The sequence below is a fragment of the Phaethon lepturus genome, unplaced genomic scaffold, assembly GCF_000687285.1.
Source record: "Phaethon lepturus isolate BGI_N335 unplaced genomic scaffold, ASM68728v1 scaffold3560, whole genome shotgun sequence".
Lineage (NCBI taxonomy): Eukaryota > Metazoa > Chordata > Aves > Phaethontiformes > Phaethontidae > Phaethon > Phaethon lepturus.
In genome coordinates this window covers 22,601-44,926 of record NW_010509649.1, presented here as the reverse complement: position 1 = coordinate 44,926, position 22,326 = coordinate 22,601, and the positions used below count along the sequence as shown (strand labels likewise).

The 22,326-nt window shown below is 42.3% G+C and overlaps 1 protein-coding gene across 1 annotated transcript; it reads left to right on the top strand.

Annotated features, from left to right (window-relative positions):
• Positions 1-561: 561 nt before the first annotated feature.
• VGLL4 (vestigial-like family member 4) lies at positions 562-18,414 on the top strand. Its single transcript, XM_010296594.1, has 4 exons — positions 562-638; positions 11,087-11,309; positions 14,547-14,667; positions 16,499-18,414. The coding sequence occupies exons 1-4, from the start codon at positions 562-564 to the stop codon at positions 16,765-16,767; spliced, it is 690 nt and encodes a 229-aa protein (XP_010294896.1). The 3' UTR covers positions 16,768-18,414.
• The last annotated feature ends 3,912 nt before the right edge of the window (positions 18,415-22,326 follow it).

Genomic DNA, 22,326 nt, shown 5'->3' with positions numbered 1-22,326 from the left:
GCAGGATTTACCCCGAAAGAAAACGGCAAGGGGAATAAAAGGACTTTGCCGCCATTGAAGTCTGAAGGTTTCGGCCTCAGTTACGTGACCGCTTCCCCCAGCAGCAGACGTTGCTGGAAGCCGCCGCGCTTTGTAGCTGCCCCGGCATTGACCACGTCGGAGACCCGCGTCTCGGTGGAGACCCAGCCGTCCTCCGAATTCTTACCTGACACCCGTAAGGCTGTCAGCAAACCCTCGCCACGATTGCGCATCCAAGGTGTAAACGCTGTTCCTAAAAGAAGGAAGGCAGAGGCGAAGGCCGAAGGCAAAGCACAGGTGCTGCTCGCGGGCCCCGCCGGCCTGCGTGTGCCGGGGAGCCGGAGCTGGCGCCTTGCGTTGCGCTGGCTTGGGCGCAGGATGCCCCGTTAGCAGGAGAAAGAGGGGTGGGTTGAGTTTGGTGAGCCATGAGAAAAACTTTCCAAAACATCTGGGGAGAAGTCTCGGCACACGCTAATCTCTGCTTTGTGTAGCCGTTAATGTGGCACAGATGTGCAGTTGCTGCACATCGTGGGGGAGTCGCACATGACAGTTGAGTTCAGGCCGAGGCAGAGGCGCCTGTCAAAAGTCCTGCCTGTAAAGCTGTCAAAGTTGTTCGTGGTGTATGTGTTCGAGCTGGATGGACGCGGCCCACTTCTTACCTGAGCGATAAGGAATGATGTTTTGTGAAACTTTTTTGGTAACGTTTTTAATCGTTAACTTCTAGTACTCATAAATCAGCCTTTTAAAAAGGGGGGAAATCAAAACCTCGGACATTTTTGCTTGTGATTTGCTTTTCTCACTAAAGTCTTCCTTAAGCCAGAAGTCGCTGTGAGAGGGATACTGTTGACTGTAGAACCTGTTGGTTAATTAACTTGGGCGCCTGAACTGCAGAAGTACCCTTTCAGCTGCTTAACTGCTACTGCTGTGGTTGGTCTGGTTGTCAGCTTTTCAAAGGCATTATTTTACCGTATTGGTATGAACAGTTGTGCAAAATACAATGAAGCTGTTATCGTATTTATAGTGCTTCTAGAGGTTTCAGTAATTCAGGTTTTATTAGCAATTACAAACAGTTTCAATAAACTTATAATGAAATGTTTATTCCTTTTATAAAACAGCCTGTGAAAAAAAATCTCACTTCTTAAAACCAGTTATTTGAACACCATTCTCAGTATACAGGTCTAAAAGCCTGGGTTCTTTTAGAATTTTTGAAATTTCTGCCTGAAAGCGAATTAATGTACTTTCTCAGCTTTCCGTGCTCTACGTCAGCTCCTGTTACATTGTGTATCTGACAGATAGAGACCACAATTTGTAAGCTTTAATCATGCAGGCCCCTTTCCCTCTTTCTCTTAAGAACTGTTGAAGTTGGAAAAGAAAGCTCTATGACAGTTTGACACCGTTAATTCCAGTACTGTGGCCTTACTCTCAGAGACTGGCTTGCGTTGTTAAAGCTCTTACTAAATAAACTTGCCATTCTCACGTTGTTGGTATCTTTTACTTCCCACATCACCTGGTTGAAGAAAATGATTAATCTGCTCTTCTACTGTAAGGTTTTACCTGATGCCCTCTTTTTTGTGATTGAACTAAATAAAATCCCATAAACTTCTGAGAATTTGGGGTTCACAGATTGACTTATGCTGGTACCCACCTTTACAAAAATAGTTGCATGACAGGCATCGTGATGAATGAAAGTATTTTTTCCAAATAAAAAAGTAGAAAATACTGTAAGGAACAGCCCAGAGAGTATGATAAGAAAATGTAACTGACATTTTTTATTTCCTCTAACAGTTCTGCACAGTTTCACCACTGAGTTTCAACACCACCAAGTTTTCCCAGAGCCTGCAGAACAGACCGATGTACCCTGGCAATATTGAGCACACATGTATGTGGCTAATCTTGTTGCACTAGGACATGACCCACTGCTGTGTCTATTTTATGTGCAAGCTTTCTCCTGACATTGGCCCATAGTTTTCTCAGTGTGGTCATAAATAGTTTTTACAGTATTTCCAGTGACTCAGTATAAAAGGTTAGTTGCATGTGCCAAGTTTGACTTCAAAAGGATGTTAATATGGCTGAATTATATAAGGCTGCACATGACCCAGCACACGAATTGGTAGAACATAAGAGGAAACGCCTGCCAGAGGTGTTTTGGGTGGGCATCGCAGTTGGGTACAAATTAATCATTTTATAGCTGCTTCTGAATCTTTCCAGTAACCCCTCTGACCTTCTAGGTGTTTTCATGGGAGCCTCTTGGCTCTTTCCTTATACTGTCAGGTTTTCCATCCCGCTTGTTAGAAATTTGAGGGAAAGATTGCAGTGTCCCTTTAACCTAATTTTTTTGTCATTTGCTTTTCTGGATGTTTTTCCCCTCCAGGCAATTCAAAGTGCCTTCCTGACTTGAAACAGTTCAGACTCCTGCACAGACACTTTTAGTTTCCATTCCAGCGGTGACTTGCCTTTCTAGAGCATGTTCTGTTTGTCCCAGTAGCTCTGACCTGCTCTCCAGATGTGAACATTGGCAGGCTCTGCTCTGTTTCACCGGCTTCATTTGAGTTTCTCAGAATAAGATTATTGTGCCTTCAAGCACCCAGATGCTATGTTGACTTCTGTGTAGTTTGCTTTTGAGCTAGAAAAGAAACCTTCGTTGTGGGTCCTGACTGGCAACTGTAGGATTGAGTTTCTGGCGTGCATTGATATGTCTGAGTTTTGCAGTTTTACTGAAACTATCTTCCCCAAAAAGTGCTCTCTGTAACTGTAGGAGCAGAGTCTTCTAAAGACAGACTGCATCCTCTGCAGAGCCTTTTTCAGCTTCTGAAATGTTCATGTCTTCTGTCTTTTCGTCTCCACAGCTGGCAGGAGCAGTTCTTCAACTTAAGCATTTTTCTAGTGTGTTGTGCAGGTTTTTCAAAGGCAACTGGAGCTACTGACATTCTTTGAAGAGAGAGAGTTACTGGGAGGTGACTGAATCAGATGAATCTCAAAGGTTTGGTTACTTCTCTTGTCTCCTTTCCAAGAAACGTGCTGTTCCTCTGACAGGCTGTTAGGCAGTACTTAGAACAGGGAAGGCAGTGATGCCGTGTTGCAGGTTAGAGGACCAGAAAGTCTCTCCGTCTCTCCTCTTTGGCTAACGTGGTTGGCAGGAGGCTGAATATTTTTTTTGTCCTCAGTCCTTGTAAAGTAAGTCACAGCTGGTGGGAGTTGTACTCAGCTGTTGGTTTCCACCTAGATATATGTAAACAAAACTTTGCAGAGATGAAAGGGGCTTATGTTTACACTCCAGAAATCATAGTGCACTTTAGGAAACTTTTTATAATTATTGCAATGTCCAGCTATACCTGGACGCTTGTTATTGTGGTAATACTGAAATGCTGGAACTTTATATTGTTCTAGCTCCACTTTTTGAGCCATTAGTGACTTTTTAAAAAACTTACTTTTCCTAACAGGCCAATTCATATTTATAGTTACCTCAGAAGAATTAATGAGATCACTTGCCATTTCAGAATTTTCCCAGATATTTATTGTATGTTAAAATGTTGTTGTTTACATCTCAGGTATGGCCTCACATAACACCTCTTCAAAAAATGACGGTACTTAAAAATGAGCCATCACGGGTACCACACAAAATGAGAACCTACAGGAGGTTTGGAGTCAAGTGAGCAGGCAGTAGAAGTACAGAGCAGAGAAATTAGTGGGTGAGCAGAGGTTCTGGTTTGGTTTTTGTTTTGGTTTTTTGGTGTTTTTTTGTTTTGGGTTTTTTTTTTTCTTTTAAGTTGGATTACAGGTTCTGATTTTTACAGGTAACCTGTAGTCTGTACCTATTGCAGTAAGGTAACTTTGTCCTCATTTCTGGATTGTATATGTATGCATGTGTTCCAGCAGGGACATAATTTTTCATTTGATAAATCCCAGAGTTTTACTTACGGAAGGAATGCGTGACTGCCATTATAAAGCAACCGGTGCTACCTTTTAAAACAACCCTATGATTGTTGGAGCAAAGATGGCCAAACATCTAAAAAAAAAAAATCCTGTGAGAAAAATAAGTAGGCTCTGAGATTGTGTTAATTGATTTTACTGTACATTAGATTTAGATTTCAGTTTTGTGGGTTTGGCTTTGGACTAAGGTCTTACATCATGCGGTTCTCTTGCATTCTTTCATACTTGTGAATATTAAGCCTTCAGGAAGGGAAGCTCTTCTGTATCTGAACATTTTTGCTTGGTGCAGGCAGGCAGGCAGTAATGGGACACTCCTTTATGCCTTTCACAGCTTACTATTAATTTATTTCTTTTACTGTGAAATCTGTTCTCCTGGTTGATTACATTTGCAAGTAACTATCCGGTCCAAGATTTTTATCTCTGAAAATCTTGTTTTGGTGAGGATAAATATAGAAAGTTTGACCTACGTTTGTTTATGTGTAAGATTATCCTATTTCTTGTTAGTATATTTTCAATGGTTTTATTTTGACTTCTCAAAGGTTTTTCGATTGGCTGTCGCACTAAGCTGAAAAAAATTTTTGTGAATTGAAATTTTTTAAGGAAAGGAACTGCAGAATTCTGATCAGAGAGGAGTGAAGAGAGCAGGGAAGAATAGGTACGGTTGGTGCAGGTGTACTTCTGACTCTGAAAGAACTGCTGCAAATATGATGCTTAATTCTCCAGACTGGGCATGATGCTCAAGTTGAAAAATTCAAAAGAATAAAAGCTCTTTTCTGGGAAGAATTAAGTTTAGTTATTGGTGTGCTGGGGAAGCTTTGAGGCAGTACTTAAAATCCTGAGTGCCTTTGCTGAGTTGTTTCTAGCCTGAGGCAGAAAGTGAGGACAGCCACCTGCTTCTTTCCTTGTCAGCCACACTTGAATGGGGGAAGAAATGGAGGATTTGCCAGCTACAGACCTGGGTTAAAGAACCACTTTGTAGCCAGCTGGCTAGCAAACGGCCAGAAAGGCGCCGATGGAAGATCATTCGTCAGTTTTATCTGTGCGTTGGTCTGAACATGGTCTTTAGTTTGTCCAAAAGATTTCCCACAGGAGGGAATATACTGTACAAACAATGATTAAATAAAAGCAGTGGCAAAAAGGGAGGGCACTCTCTATCTTTCTCAGGAAACCGTATCAGATGTGCAGGTTCTGTGGAGGAGGCTATTCTTGCAAGACCAGTCATCTCTTGCAAGTTGCCTACTTGAAAGCTTTTTGGGATGGAGCACTAAGCCGTGAAAGGAAAAGGCTTCTGAAAGTAACAGGGAAGCATAAAGCTCACAGAATGGGATGAAAAAGGGTCATGTATTCAGGTGGCAGCTGTTCAAAGTAGATGTGGTTTGAAGAGTGTATTGGGCTGTTTGGAATATTTTTTCATTATGAATACTTCAGATAATTGGCTGACACTCAAAGAGCAAACTGCTAATACTTTCAGGTTTTCTTTAGGGGTCGAGTTTTTTCTGTTTTTTTTGTTTGTTGAGTTTTTTGTTTGTTGTTTTTAGTGAATTTGGATTGCTTAAAAAAATTCTGAGTAAGTGAAACTTAGGATTCTTCCCTGTGGATATGTATCACTGTATCTTTAAATATCACTTGAAATTCTTGTTTTCCCACCTCACAGTAATAGAATTACTGTATGCAAGTAGATACTTTTGCAGGAAATTATCCCCATCATGTGGAGAATATATTTTATATCAGTGGATGGATTATAAATCCTTAAGTAGTCTTTAACAAAAGCAGCTGTCCTTTTTCAGGCTTACGAGTTTGTGAATAAATACAGCAAAAGGTGTTAGAAAATGAGTATTATAGAAATGCTGAAAATAGTAAAATTGTATTTCAATTCAGTTACAGAAATGAAAGTTCACTCTTAAGCAATAGTATGCATTGTATTTGTATAAAGAAAAACATCTTGCATGATAATTAAAAAGCACTGTAAGTGGATACTTGTTCTTTCTGCAAGTGAAACACACTCCTACAGTACAACCATTTCAAGTTAGAGCTCTATTTCTGCCAAAGGGAGTGTGAAACGTCTGTGATTTCTTCACTTGGAGGTACAGTAATACTTTTGGCATCTGTTCCTTATGGATCTGCAGGCTGGAAGTGAGTGCAAGCAAAACTGTCCCCTTCGGTGGGCCTCTGTTGTTTTTTTTTTTTTTTTCCCTTTTCCTTAGGCAGCTGGCAGAGTTAGTCTGTTCCTGTAGGATGAGTGTGAATTACCGCCACTCTGTGCCAGCGAGCAGAAACAGCCGCATTTAAAGGTTGTACAACAACAACAAAAAATTAAGAACAATGCATTCAGCTACCTTTGAACTGGTTCCTGAGGAGGACTGAAACATTGCTTTCAATTAACAAACATTATTTAGAACCAAACTGAAGCAGACTTTCAGCTAACAGTCAGGATGTGTGTGGTTTTGGTATGACATCCATCTGAGCACATGATGCTTGGTAAGTGCTGGAGCCTCGGTTATGATTCATTGGGGAGAAACATGGAAAACAATGTCTGTTTTTCAAGTGTTGGAGAAATGAATTTAAGGTTGGAATCATGTATCATTTTGCTAAAATAAACCTGCAAGTAGCTTGAATACCTATGTTAGAAGGGAAGTAAGGGTGATGGGTATGGCTGATGTAATAGCATCCCGCTACCTAATGTTTGCTCAGGTTCTCACCGATATTAATTGCTGGCTATTTTTTAAGCCTGTGGAGATCCACTGGCATATTCTCCACCGAAACTGGAGTCCAGAGTTACATGTGCTGATTTTTAAGTCAAAGTGGAGTCGGGGGATGGTAAAGCTGTTTGGACAGCTGGATTTATTTGTAGTATATATTTTTAAATTATTTTTCAAACCTGGTCAGAAATCCTTCTTTGTAATTTTCTGCCCTTATGTTTGAACTGAGAGATGCATCTCTGTACTTGTTCAGTGTGTGTGGAATTTTTAAGCTAATTCACTGTAGTGAAATAGTTACCTTCAGACAGATGCAATTTTGATTGCCCCTTCAGACAAAACATCTAATGTCAAAACGAGAATGGCTTCTCTTTAATAATAATGATAATGTAATAAACTTTCTAATAGACATTTATGTTTCAAGTTACATTTTAAACTAGAATTATTTAATATATGGAATTGATGAATACTCTATAAATAATTTTATGTACAGTTGTTTTACAAGTGGAGTCATGTCTTTAGGATTTGCTATTTATATTTAAATAGGAGGGACTCAGAAGTGCTGGTATATTTTCACAAGGGCAGAGCTATCATGTTACTATTCTACACAGTGCTGTAAAATTTTCAGCTGGGCTCAAAAAAAATAGTATCTGATGTGGAAGTAGAAGCTTCAGGGTATTTTTCACTTTTTGCTAAGACTGTATAGTTGAAAGTAGATGAATTGAGGAGAGGATTTTTGAGGAGTGGAGTATAAACTGTTCCCTGCCCGGAAGAGGAGTTGTTCTAATTTAGGAAGAGAGAATTATTTGCCGACAGAAAGGGCCAGGGTGTGGTCTGCTGAGATTACTGAGATAACTCAATAATTTTAGGTATCTTTAGGGAAGGTCTGCCTACTGTGCTCTGCTTCCCGGCGTCAGACTGATCCCATTTCCCCATTTCTTGGTCCCTTCTTCCAAAAATCTTTGCAGAAAGGTTTTGGGTTTCTTTGTTGGGTTTTGGGGATTTTTCTGGCAGCAAAACTACCAGTTCATCAATACTTACGGCTGTGTTTAAAGTGAGGATAGAGTGAAATAGGTGCTATTGTGTAAAATGGAAAATTTCTTATGCTTGGGAATTTCAGTAGGTTTGTTCACACTGGTCACTTGAGAGCCCCGACCCCCAGTAAATGCGGCATTAAGTTGTTGAAATCCCAAGTTCTAAGTAAAAAAACCCAAAAAACTGGTGTAGCTACATTTTTTTGTTTTACAAGTATTTTTGGTGGAGGAAACAAAGTTTTCTCTGTGAAAATCAGCTTGTGCTTATTAAAACAAAATGCAGTCATTCTGAACAGGGATTATTCTTTTTCTTTGAGGCAGTGAAAAGTAGGAATCTACGGGAGCTGTATGTGGTTTTGCAGCCTCCAAATGGTTATTTCAGTTGTAGTAGACCAGGTAATATTTAGTTGAAAAGTAAGATTTTTGGCTTGCAGCCACCAAAGATACTGCATTGCAGCAAGGAGAATGAGCCATTTCCACGCAGCATTGCCTCTGCCACTTGAGCAATGATTTTAGCGCTGTCTCTTTGTGTATTATTTCCCAGGGTATCTAATGGCTGTTGTCCAGGCACACAAACAGCCTGCAAAGCCATGCTATTTATGAAGTTCTATACTTGCTTCCTTAAGGGGTGGTGAAGGATTAGTTTGTTGTGTTCAGTAGCTGTTTTCAGTAGTGTAATTCAAGATGAGGCTACTGTACTTTAAATATAGAGCCTGTTGTGCTGCCATTAAGTCACACATTTGCATCAGTCATTAGCTCAGAGCAATGCAATTCTAAACGTCTTTCTTCTGAATGCTGATACTGCAAAGCAGTCTTGTGAATTGAAATGGTACCAAAGCTGGCAAAAGATCGAAATGTAGCACTGTGAGAATGTGTTTCCCGGCAGTTTGTGTGCTGCTTTACTGTGTCTCAGTCTGGCCTCTAAAGGAGGATTCAAGAAACACATGATTTTCAGAGAACATCTTGAGCACCAGCTGTGAAACCTTAAAGGTTAGATTTTATGGTTGATTCTGCTAATCTGCAACTACAAATTTGTAATTCGTTAAAAGGGAGCAGCGATAGGCGGGGGAGTCCGGGCGGTTACAAACTCTTTTGTTACTCTGTTGGCTGTTCCCTCCTAAGCATGTCGGGGGAATTTGGCATGGAGAGCGAGCTGCGTCCTGAGGTTCTCAAGTCGCTGGTTGCCTGGTATCATATTAACCCTAACTGGTACCATGATAAATGAGTTGAGTTTTGATTCAGGCAGCAATAGCAGATTTCTAACTTGCACAACCGAGTGACTCCTGAGCAGGCTGAAGAATAGCACTTGTGATGGGATCAGCGGAGGTCCCGTTCCTGAATACAGCAGAGATCTGGACCCTCATCTCAGGAAAGATTATAGCTTTTCTAGCTCTTAACCTGGGAGGGGCTACAGGGATGACAAGGGTATGGGAACAGTTTTTATTTGAAGAAACTAGTAGCCTGGAGAAAAAAGGTGGTTGAAGAAAGATAGGAACTCAGGAGTGGCATGGAGATGATAAGCAGGGAGCGATGGCTTTCCATCTCTCCTAATACAAGAACCAGGGCAATAGCAGACCAAGCCATTGGATTTTAGGTTAAAAAGAAACAAAAAGAGCCTGTGAAGAAAAGGTACTTAACAAAGTATATACTTGAAACTGTGGAATCCCTTGCCTCAGGATGCTGTCAAGGCTGAGTTTACATGGTCTCAAAGGGCAGTAAATGCTGTGCAACAGTGAGCACCCCTCAGTCCCGGGGCAGGGTGACGGCAGAGCGTCCTGCGCCCATATTGGGGTTTTAGATTCTCCCCGAGGCAGGCCCTTGGCAGTGTGAAGCTGCCAGCACGGCCGCGTGGCCACACCGAACTGGGGCGCTGGGCAAACCTGCTGCCTTGAACTGATGTGCGTGTGTGCATGCGAGAACAGCGGGAGGTCTGGGGCGGTCTTGGAGGGTGAGTGCGAATACCAGTGCTGTTTTGATTTTGCGTGATATGGACAAACCAACTTCAAGGCAGTGTGATCCTACTCTCTGTTTTTAACTTACATAAAACAACAAGTAGCCATTAGATAAATCTAAGTAATTATTTAATTTATGTAAACCTGCAAGGTTTTTCTATAGCGTTTTTGTTGATGAGCTGTGGGGTTCCTTATTTTCCTCTATGGGCAGGGCTTTTTTTTTTTCACTCCCTCAGCTGTCAGCCTTCCTTTTCGGGAGACTTTCTCAGGTGTTGAAATAGGCAGTAGCTTCTTGGAGTTGTAACTCACTTCAATATTGAATACTCTTCACACATCTTAACTTCTAGTACTGCAGAAAACATTTGCTATTCCTTTTCTGTCTCTGCCTAATATTCATCAGAGTGTTTTTAAAGATTGCTCCTGCATACTGATTTGCTCTGATACGCTTAAAAAAGTGGGGAAAAAAACGCCTTGGATTTTACCCACCTACACACAGGACTCATAGGACACTTCACTATTACTTCAGGAATCTTCTGAAGACAGAATGTATTTTCCATAGAACCAGCTTTCTCCTCTAGTGCTTTCCTGTGTGAAAGATGGACTGAGTTTGCTATTTCACACCGAGGCAGCAGGTATTGCAGAATGTTAACTCTTACAACACTAGAGTGTGTTCCAGACTGCCAGTCATCCGCACGCTTACCTGGGTAAGCGGCTACGAATGACTGCCATCACCAGTATGAGTGAAGCACCCTTCCTTTGATTCACTGGTTTGCCTTTGAGGACAATAATATTGCTGTATGGAAGCTGAAATACCTTCTACATAAGTACAAAATCAGTATTATTTTAATTGCGGTGAATGATAGACTAGTTATGTGAGTACATCTATAGAGATTTACTGTTCAGTAGTAGTTTGAAATTACTCTTTTTAAAGAACAGTTGGAATTAAATAATTCTGAGATGAGTGCAGTGTAGCTTGCTTTTTCCTTCATTTTCTGCTCTGAAAATTTTCTTCCTGCCTTGACTCACTCATTTTGCTAATATCAGCCGTGTCTTTTGAGTAAAATAAACTTTTCTTGGGCTTCAGCAATGCTTAGAGAATACTGCAGTGTTAGGAGACAGAGTGGGATTAATAGTATGTGAAACGAGGAGGTGTCTGATCTTCACAAAGCATGATTGATTGTTACTTTAACTTGGTGCATTTAGATAAGTATCTGAAGAAATTCGAGGCTGAAGGAAAATGTTGGTTGCCCAAGCCTGCAAATGAAAATCATTGGCTTATCTTTGCAGGGAGGTGGCTGGATAGACCCAGGGTACCTCACCGAGGGGTTGTGTACCCCCCTCACAAACCAAGCAAAATGCATTGCCTCACATTTCTTAAAGGGGTTTAATGTTGTGTATCTCACTGTAGCTCGTAACAATAGTAAGTCCTCCGACCTTTTTCTCTTTCCTGTATTAGAAACAAGACTGCCAATGGAGATTATCGGAAGGAGCACAGAGAGAGGAGTCGCAGCCCCATAGAGAGGGCTGCTGCCCCGACAATGAGCCTTCATGCCAACCACATGTATGCCTCAATCCCAAGCTTGACTATGGATCAACCTCTAGCACTGACCAAAAACAGCATGGATGCAACCCGACCAGTTGGCATCACACCTACACTGACTTCTGTGGAACGGCAGCAGGTACTGGCTTCTGGGTTGACAAGAAACTCTGGGTGGTTGTAGGAACCCTTGCTGTAGACACAAATGAGGACTTCCCAGATGTAAGCAGAACGTACTGTGAGTTACGATAGGTAGGCAATACCATTCTTCAGGCAAAATGCACAGTGAATGTCACAGCTCGTCATGTTTAATGTGAATAAATTGCTGATGTTTATATGTATCTGTGACAGATTTCTTGGCCTTTGTGCTTTTTCTGATGCTTCGCTAAGCTTGTGAATGCATGTCTTTTAATTGGTAATGCAAAGTCTGTGGTTGAGCAAAGCTCCAGTACCTGCTGGGCAGTAACTGATGCAGTTTGCAGGTGAAGAGGGTATTCATCTGTGCTCCTGTTGGCAGTCAGAGCGTGCTTCCCTCCCCTCTTGTCGCGGCCCTCTCCTGCCGGGACCGCTGAAGAAGAGGTGGAAGACAGAAAGGGCATCAAGGAGAATTTTGCCCTGAATTTTCCAGGTGAAAGAAGCTGGAATGACCTTAGCTGTTTCAGCCAGCCAAACGCATTCATTGCGTTGCTCAGAGCAATGCTGTATCATGATTTCATAATGACTTTTCCTAAACCAAAGTAATGATTTTTCACTATTCTAGACTTTATTTCCATATGCTGGAGTGGTGTTTGGTTTGGTTTTGGCTGGTTGTTTGGTTTTTGGCTTGCTGCCTTGTACATTGTATTTGTTTTCCTTCAGCGCTGCTGAAGGTGAGCTGTCTCTGTGCAGGTTATACAATAAGAGTTTTCTTACGTCAGACTTGCTTTTATCCCTCTCACAAGTGGAGAGACAAAGCAAGATAATTGTGTTGTGATGAGCTGCAGTGTTGAGAAAGTAGTGGCCCGTGTACCCAAGCCTTTCCTTCCCCCTTCCCCCTTTCCTTCCTTCTGGTGATGCCCTGCAAAGGATAACCACTTTGAGCAGATGATCTTTCAGAGGCTGGGATTTTTCATCTGCAAGTTCTGAAAGCTGCTTTACACTGGAGCCGTATACTTTACAGCTACTGTGTAGATTTTTCATGGTGGTTGGCTACGTATGCTAGTCTCTTACACTTCGCTATGCCAAAACGCCTAGCTTTACCCTAGCGTCGCTGATATCTTGCATCATTTGGCACGCGGATTACAGAGTTATTGTTCCGTGCAGAACGGCTGCTCTTTGCTCTCAGAGTTCAGCGATGACAGAGGAGGAAGGGACAGGCTTCCACTGACGACACTGGTGCCCTTTGATAGCATTACCACTGCGTCTCAGCTTAGCAGCTAACACCACTGACACTCTTCTGCTTCGGCATGTTTGACTTGGGCCAATTCCTGTTGCCCATTACCAGGTTCCTCTCTCTGTTATCTTTGACATTTTGAGCTAGATTACAATCTATTTTCTTGGGAAAATAGGATGTTGAGGTAAGACCGTGCTAAGAGTACAGAGTAGAAATCATGCAAAAGAAAATGTGTATTGAAAATAAGAAACCCTAGTTTGAGGATTTGTTAGGTTTTGGTTTTTTGTTTTGGGTTTGTTTTTTTTTTTTTAACCTTGCCATGTTGAATGGGATTTCATCTCACTCTGTTCCTAATAAGGAGGTGGGGAAAAAAAACTTTCTGATTTTAGGCAGCATTTTAGGCAGGGTTATTCAGCTGGTGTAGTCGCCATTGCTAAATTCTCGGCTTATCTTGGTACTTTCATATAAATACGTGTAGTCTGCTCGGTGCACCTGTACACACAGAACCGTACCAGGGGATTCTGTAAGATGCCTTACCCTGCCTCTTGGATCCTTTGTGGTGGTGGTACCTGCATTCTTGAGACAAGCTTTTTTTATTATCTGTTTCCCCCTCTACTGCCCCCACCTTGCATGTCTAAAATACTCTCCTGAAGAGATAAAAATATATACACCTCTCAAAAACCGCTTCCTAGATGCACAACATCTTGGCCCCTATAAGAAAGAAAATACTAACACGTGTGAACTGCTTATGGAAAAAACAAATAGTTTTCCTTTTTAAAATCTATTTACTCTGCTGTCAGTGCAGTGAGATGTAAATGGCATCATTCCCATGGTGCTCAGACAAGTCGTGTTAAACCTCCCTTTGAAAGCTCATCTCTGCCACTTTGCTCTTACTCTGCCTGGACCAAAGTACCACTAAACAATGAAAACTCTTTCCTTCCTTCTTGACTTTGTACGGTGGTAGGTAAAGTAGTGATTTTTGTGGGTTTGCTGCACAGATTTGTAAAATGGACCAGAAAATAGAACTGTGTTAGTTAGCATCCATTGTGTTAATCTCTTGGACACTTAACAATTAACTTGCTTTGAGTATAGCAAAATGGACTCCTTGCATCATAAAATATACCAAAGACACAAAGCAAAAGTACTCCAGTACCTGTGTCATTTCCCTTCAGCCACACGGAGAAACTGGGACATTTCTTTTCGTAAGGCCTTGTTTCAATGTGACATTTACATAGTAAACAACTATCAGAAGAGTATTTTATGTTGACATAAAAGCATACATTGTGGAAGCAGGATTACATGAATAGATATTTGGGGGAATTTGCATGTGTTAAGAATGAAAAAGGATGATGTTTATTAAGGAGTGCTGGAAAGGTGGATTAATTACAACAGGAAAGTACTTACAGTCAAGACTCGCTTTGGAGCTCTTCATATTTTACATCTGATGGGCTCATTGTTTTGTGCCTGAAGTATGGAACACAGACTTAGTCAGGCTAGGAGGACTTAACTTCTGAATGAAAAATGGTGACATAACAACTGATTAACACAAAGATGACAAGTACCTGTAAAATTTGTAAAGCCCTTCTGAGTGCGGGAATCACAGGGGTACGTGGCTGTAGAATGAAACAAGTATTTAATGTGTTGACATTTGGTTCTGCAGATGTAATGTCTGTGAAGCTGAAATGGTCGCTGTGAAATCACTGTAATGCTTTTAATGATTTGCTTTTGTACCGCCCTTTTTCTATATGGCTGCTTGCCACTTCAATAACTAAGAACCATTACAGAAATGCAATGTGGTGGGGTTTTTTTAATCGGACAAAGAAATAATAGCTGGATATTTTGGGGTTTAGTATGCTTTATTGAGTTGGATAGTTTCATGGGTTATTTCACCGCTGGGATTCAGTTCAGTGTTTGTACATCTCAAGTGATCATGCAATGAACTGCTGCTCATACGGCTTTGGCTAATGGCCTTAGTGAGTGACAGTTTTCTTTTTTCTTCCTCGTTAGAACCGTCCATCCGTGATCACCTGTGCTTCTGCGAACAACCGGAACTGTAACCTCTCTCACTGCCCCATTGCTCACAGCGGCTGCGGGTCAGCAGTGCCCGCCTACAGAAGACCCTCCAGCAGTAAGTTACATGGCTGCACTCCTCTCTGCCCCCTTAGAATTGGAGCAGAACAAAATCGTCTCACTAACCTGCGCTGTGTAGGCACTGATGCGTTAACAGGAACAAAAGGAGCTGAACCGCTAGACACCTCTTTGTACCCTGTCTATCCAGGGACATGCCAGCACAGATCCCCGCTGCAGTCTTTCTAACCATCCATCCCATGCCACGGTAGAAAGTACCAATTCAAAATTCGGGAGAGAGGTGTCCTTTTTTCTTGTTTTGAAAAGCTGCTTTAAAAAAAACAAACACCCCACACAGACAAATAAGTCATTATGTCTATTTTAGTCTTAACTGACAAACAGCAGACAGGGCCAGCAGATCCAACCGTGCTCTTATTTTTAGGAGCTGTAGTTTCCCCAGCCTTTCAGTAGTCAGGAGACTTTTATGATTCCGCTGCTGTCACAAAACTCTTTTCCTGGAGATACAGAAACTCTTCCAAGGCACACACCCTCCACTTCTCTCTGCGAGGGTAGCACAAAAAGCTGCGGAGGGCAGTTGCTATAGCAACCCAAGCAGGGTGCTTCAGCTTTCTACCCTCTGTGCAATTAGTACTTTTCATGAAAGCTTTTCATGCGGTACTTGCTGGGCAACCTTGGGCTGTTTCTTTTCGCTTTCTCTCCCTGGGCGACCAGCGGAAAACACAGCCCTTTCGTTGCAAGCCCTGTACCTGCTGATGCATAGCTGTAGCATGCCGCACTTCCAAAAGCTCCCGGCAGTGGGGCTTCACCAGCCAGAATGTCAGTGTGACGCAGGTCGGCACCTAAAAGTCAATAATAATAATCATCATCATCATCATCATCATCATCTACTATTATGCATGCTGTTGAAAACTAGAACTAGAAGCTGCAGCTAGACCCTGGAGGATACATTACACTCTTAACAGAAATCAATATTTAGGGATCTAAGATGTTAGATGTTTTCTAGAAAACTGCTATTGTCTAAGGAGAGCTTCTTCATCGAGACCCCAGCTGTATTTACATGGGCTTTGGAATAGTACACGTTTTCAGAAAATACTTGTCTCTCGAAGAGGTCTTTGTGCGTGACACTTGCATTTATTTGGGGATCGGTCAAGCCCTTCTATGACGGCATGGATCCCAACAGTTTAAAGGTTTTTGGAAAGATAAATCTCCTTTAGACACATAGATATTGTTTCTAAATTGTAAAACCACAACTCTCATGTTCAGTCTGAGGAATTATGACTATTATTGTTCAAAATCTGTCTTTTAAGGTTCTTGGCTCCTCTTGTAATAGTATTACACCGTTTTAGTACCTAACACAGAGGTGACGACTCATTTAGTTTTCACAGCTACGTAAAGTAAGCTGAAACCCTGAAAGCAGCTTTTGGCACGCTGTAATTTAGAATGAGGTGTCCTCACATCTGACTGGTATCAGCAGGCTTGGGAGCTGATTTTAAAGAACTGTTTCCATCTTTAATTCTATTTAAGCCTAAATATAAGTTCTGTGTGATTGTTTTGGGAGAGGGTTTCCATAGAATCAGAGCTGTAGCTGTTAGCAGCCCGAGGGAGAACTGTAATTATATGTAAAACGCTTATCTGTTGCAGGTCACAGAAATGCCAGAATATTTAACGCTGCTGATTACTGGGTTTTTTCATTTTAACTCCTTCCGTCTTCTTCCTCACTCCGTTCACTAACAGTGCTATAATCATGTAAAGAAGTCTTGCTTTATGCCGGGATGATAGGAAGATGGGAGAAAATACGGGTCTGGATCCAGTACTTGGTGCCAGGATTCCGCGCTGAAATAACGCATCTTCTGTCTCCTTTCCCCATCTAGCTACCACTGCCTGTGACCCAGTGGTGGAAGAGCACTTCCGCCGAAGCCTTGGCAAGAATTACAAGGAGCCTGAGCCAGTGGCAAACTCGGTGTCCATCACAGGATCAGTTGATGACCACTTTGCCAAAGCACTTGGGGATACGTGGCTTCAGATCAAAGCTGCGAAGGACGGAGTCTCTAGCAGTCCGGAGTCTGCTTCACGGCGGGGCCAGTCTTCCCCTTCCTCTCACATGGTCAATCATAATCACTCGCCCTCTGTGGTCTCGTGAAGAGAGGACCGTTAGTTTGTGAATTTGCATGGTTTGACTGAGCTTTGAACAGTGCTTAAAATAGTGTTGGGGGAGGGGAGATTAGTTTTCAACACTTGGTTTTGTGTACTCACTTTTTATTTGTAAAAGGGTGCCCTTAAAGACGATAGCAGGAACTATTTCATAAAGATTCGTACGATGTAGCATCCTTTTTTCCTGCCTCAATTACCAAAGAAACCTCTGATGCAAATCTGCTGCCCCTTAAACAAAAATAATGCACGCTAACCCACAAAAGCCATTACACTTAGTTGGTTGACCCAAGTGCTTTTTGCTTTTATTAGCTTCTTGAGACTAGAATTTGTCTGGTTTGCTTACATTGCCTTTTTTTTTTTCCTCTGTGAAGTAATTTTGTATGTATATACTTGAAAAGAACTGTCATGTATGATTTGCACTATTGGAGGAGGACTGAAGTTGCATAGCAACTTTCTGGACGATGCTAATCTTTTGAGGGCAAACTGCTGAAAAAAGGGTTTAAGGATGACATTTCTATCAGTTTGATTTTTCTTAAAGCAAAACAGCTTTGGAAGGGGAAGTCTCATACAGGTTATAGGTCTTTCTCTCTTTAGATTTCAGGTGCTTAGTGCTTGCAACTGGACTGCATAATTTACAGAACACGGGCATTTTCTCCTAAACACTGCAGTTTGTTAGAATAGAGCTGAGGTTGGAGGGTTCAATAGTGCTTAACGATGCATGTTTTATGAAAAATAGCTGGTATCTATTAATGTATAGACAGTAAGAATCATAATACTTATTAGCTTTTCTTCAGAATTAGTTTATTTTTGTCAGTAACAATCCTAGATATACTTACTGCTGGTACAGTTGTACTCTATGATATTTGTATTTGATATTCACTTTAGTAGCAGCCAGCAAAAGAGGACAGCCTCAGGACAGGCCTCAAATGACGCAGTTTAGAGATATATGATGCGTGGTACAGGATGCTATAGCTTTGCGCATGACTGAGTAATTGTTTCTGTCTGCAGCCCTGTCTGCTTAACAGGAATTTGCTTCCTAAAACTAAGTCTGTGTAATCCACCTTTAACTAGCTGCAGAAACTGCTACCGTTACGTATCTTGGCTGGACAACAGATTGTTACAGTTCGTGAAATATGATCTTTAATTTTTTTAAGCTTGTTCATAAACCTATGCCAAGTTGCAGCATACATTCCTCCATTAGAAAACTTTATACAGGTATTACTGCATTTATTATCATTCGCTATATTAATAGCTACTAACTAGAGATTTAGGCAATAGAGGCAGGCATAAAACCACAGCTGTGCTAGTGCTAAGAGCTTCTCTTCTTCTTGTTAAGTGTAACTGCTCTCCCCCACACATTCCATCTCCCCAGGACAGTTGCAACTAGGGCTTTTTTTTTATACTGGGTTACCTGAAATGATGGGTTCAGTGTAGGAAGTCAGAACTAGTTGGAAGATGAACTACACGTGATGTATTATGGACTATGTTACAGTATTGGGTCCACTGTGGCTTTTATTTTATGGTTTTTTAAAAAAAGTTAAGCTATTTAATTTGGAAAAGGTGCAGGGTAGAAAGAGATCGGGAGATTGGCTCTTACTCTTGTTGAGAAGGTGGCTGCTCAATTTTCTTTAAAAAAAAAAAAAAAAACCCACAACCCACCGAAGCCCCCAGTTTTACACATTTCACTACCACCTTACTGGGTAGTCAACGCTTACCTGCTTTGGCATTCAGTACCCTACTCTCTGTAGGAAGATTGTTAAAAGAACACTTTTTTATATAGGTAACTTTAAGACCATCGTTACGCTGTGCGTAAAGAATGTACAGAGAAATTTGTAGGTATTTTTTGAGGAACAATTAATTTGTTAATGATATGTAGCTATTTAATTTTTCCCTTTCCTTTATTGTAATCATTCATTTTTTTTGTTTGGAGAAAAAAGTTGATCTTTTTTTTTGTTGTAGATTTGTCTGTAATACAGTAAAAGTGCAGGAACACAGTTATTCTATGAGAACACTGCATTAGCATTAATAGCCACTAGTTTGTTATTGCTACGGGCTACTGAGCATTGTAACAGTAAAATACTAATACTGTAGATGGACTCTGTGGAAAATGTGACTCCTATATTTCTTTGTAAACACAAATGAGATAATGTTTTTAAAGCTAATATTTTCAATAATAGCTGTTTTACAAGGTTACATTTACTTATCTGAGATAGGTAAATGGATTTGAGGGCAATAAAGATTTAATGTGATATGTCCAGTAAAACATATATTAGACACAATAATGTCATGGAAGCCAAAGGGTTGGGGGGAGGTGGAAGGCAACTCAACTGAACTCACCATCATGAGACGTGGTGAAGTTTCTTCACAGAGCCAGGTTATCTACAGTTCAGTTTGAAAGATTCTCTGTGTTTGTAAATCTGTAATATACCATTCTTTCGTGGCCTTGTTTCACCTGGGAAAAAAAAAGGTTTGGCAGGCCATCTTTTTTTTTTTTTTTTTTTTTGTACTTAAAAGTAGCCTTAAAGAACAATAAAGTGCTCTTAAATCACCGGTGTGTACATATGCTTTGTATCGCTTGGTAAGGGAGGAAATAATTTTCTATACTTCATGAGCTGGAAGCAGAAACAAACTGCTGTTGATGTCACGGTTTCCTCCTGCGGAAACCCATCTCGTTTACGGGTGCTCCCCCCGAAGGGGCTGGCAGAGCAACAACCGGTTGTGGGCTGGGCTTTTTCTCCGTACGAGTTCCCGAGTTTGTCAGGAACCAGCCTTTACAACTACCCCGCGAACCTGTTGCTGCCACAGCAGAGCCGGACAGGCGCCTTTAGAGGACGGCTCTGGCCGCGGAACGCATGCTGGCAAGGAGGCGCGCTGGTCAGGTCACCCAGGGTTTGCCCGGCGTGGCTCTCCATGCGGGGCTGAAGCAGCCGTTCCCCTTCCCAGCATAGCTCTCACCAGCAGCAGCCCCTGAACCCTCACCCTTTGGGGAAATACAGCTCGTTACGTGTTGCCGTACTGTTTGTGGAAAGACCCCCGTCTTAATTTTTTCTCATTTTGTTCTGTCCCTCAACTTCACGTTGATTTATCAAGTCAAGACACCTACCTATCTCAGTGAAGACAACAGCTGTATTCCCAGTGCGGACAGCCGTGGTCTTGCGTTCCAGGCGAGCCGCGTTTCAGTCATTCCTTTGACTGGAGACGGTTCATCCTTGAACACACGTGTTCGCATTACCCGATTCTGAGACAGTTCCGTGAAGCAAGCAAGAGCCTTCAGAGGCATTTCAACACTGACTGCAGCAGAGGTGTCTCCAAAATTAAAAAAGGAACCCCTAAAAATAATGAGGCACAAAGTTACTATTGTATCAGAAGTGCCTACACAGTCTGAAAAACAAAGTAGGCATGACATGCGCGTGCGTTGCTAAACAGCTATTTTGGGGTGTGGGAGATTCCATGAGAACACAACAAGAATGATTCGTTTAACACATCTGAAAACCATCCCTCTCTAAATGCCCGTGGAAAGAAGCCTAAATACATGCTTTAAGAGCTTTTGGGAGGGAGGCCAACTACAACAAGCCTCACACGCCTCTCAGTCTGCTTCTGGAGGGAGCTGGTTTCCTTTTAGGAAAAAGTCATCCCTACATCAACATTTTGGGGACTACATGAAACGGGACCAGCAGCATTGCTATCTTTCAGGTCAGTAACTCAGAGAGTGTTCTATTTTCTACATGGTAAAAGGAAAAATACAGTAATTTCTTTTCCTACCACATGATTTCTCTAATTAGCAGCAAGCAGTAATTTCGCACAGAAGGGTAGCACCGTGGCCTAGAAAAAGGGGGCCATACGCACACGTTTCACATCATTGTTATTAAGTACTGTACTGTTCGTAATGGCTTATCCTTTTCTGTGAGCTAAACTAAAGGCCACTTCCAGCTCTGCGTTTGCAATCTCGCCTCCCCACACAGACATTTTTGCTGATTTAATTCAAAGCAGAATTTTAATTTTAGAAAACAGACCTGACATCACAAATAGACGAGGGACCGAGTTCGGATCTTTCTGCATCGGTCAGTGAGCGGCCTCTCCCGAATACAGTTCCCCAGTATTGAAGCTGCTTTAGTCGTGAAAATGAACTGCACGTACAACTGTGCGAGGCGGCTCGATTGCTAGGCAGCCTGGTCTGACATGACAGCAGGATCTAACTGTGCATAAGTACACAGGCAGGACATCTGCTTACTTGCTAAACCTGTACTAACAGCGTCACCGGTAAATACCCGCTGGCGCCATCCAGCAGATTGTGCTTACCCAGTAGGGCAGAAAGGCCCTAGCGCAACAACGCACGAAGCAGCAAAGGGAGCTCACAGACAGTGCCGGGCGCAGCCTTGATCCCGCCAGGGGCCGTGCCGAGCGCAGGCGTGCTGAAGTCAGATGGCTGTAGAGGTTCCTGCCGCTGCCGCAGAGAACACGGCAGGGAACCACTGCAGCTGCTCATAAAGCAGCTACGCTACTACACGGTGTAACTAACTGAACTGCCAGACTTGAAAACTGGCACGTGCACAAAACTCACAATTGTAACCAGTTCACCATCGCCGATGGGAGCTCTAATGGCACCAGTTCAGGAGCTGCTTCGCAAGCAGCAGCTGAACCGTCGCTGCAGCGGGGCTGAACACTCCCAGAGGGGTGCAGGGACTGCTGGGGGTGGGAACTAGTCCAGCAGCTCCTAGGAGGCCGAATCAGTCAACAGAGAAAAGATGTAAAATTGCCCTCCAGCCTTGTTCGGAAGCCTGCGTGCAACAGCAGAGTCAGGAGAACTCGCTGCTTACGCGGTACTAACGATGTGCATTAACAAAAGAGGTGATCCACAATGGCTGGCTGAATGAAGACTTCAGTATGCCAACCCCGTGCCAGCATGTCATGTTGCTTAACGTGATACCTCGGCAAAACGCATCACAAGTATTTTAAATGTTATTTGTGTAAGAGCTCCACTCACCAGAGCTGGCACGCTCATGCTGGGCTGAGGGGAACGGTCACCACTATCTTTAGATCCTTCTTGAGGAACAGTGAAATAAGAAACCAGTCTGCATCTTCCTGATGTACCGGCGCTTCCATTTCATCTGGCATGGGAACAGACCCAAGTACGTTACACGCAGCGTCTGAAGGGTGTCTCCAGCTCTCTTCCCTTAGCAAAGTTATTACACAGCTGGATTACACTGTGTGTTGAAGCACACTTTATCCCTGAAGGGCCCATGACAGAAAATATACCTATTTAATAACTAAATAATTTTTTAACCTCTCCTTCAACGGGAACACTCTGCCCCTCTCTGTGGAACAGCTGTCTCAAGTGCATTTCTTGGGTATAAGACAGCCAACATCATAGATAATTTAATTGCTTATTTTTAAACTGCAGTTACATATAGCTCCACAGCAGCTGCCTTGTGCTTCAGACAAAGCTCTCCTATTTTCCCTTGGTGCCCTCCTGACACAGCACACAAGGCAACAGCACTACCTGTCTCCAGAGATGCACGAGGAAGAGCTCCTCGGAGCACGCGCTGTC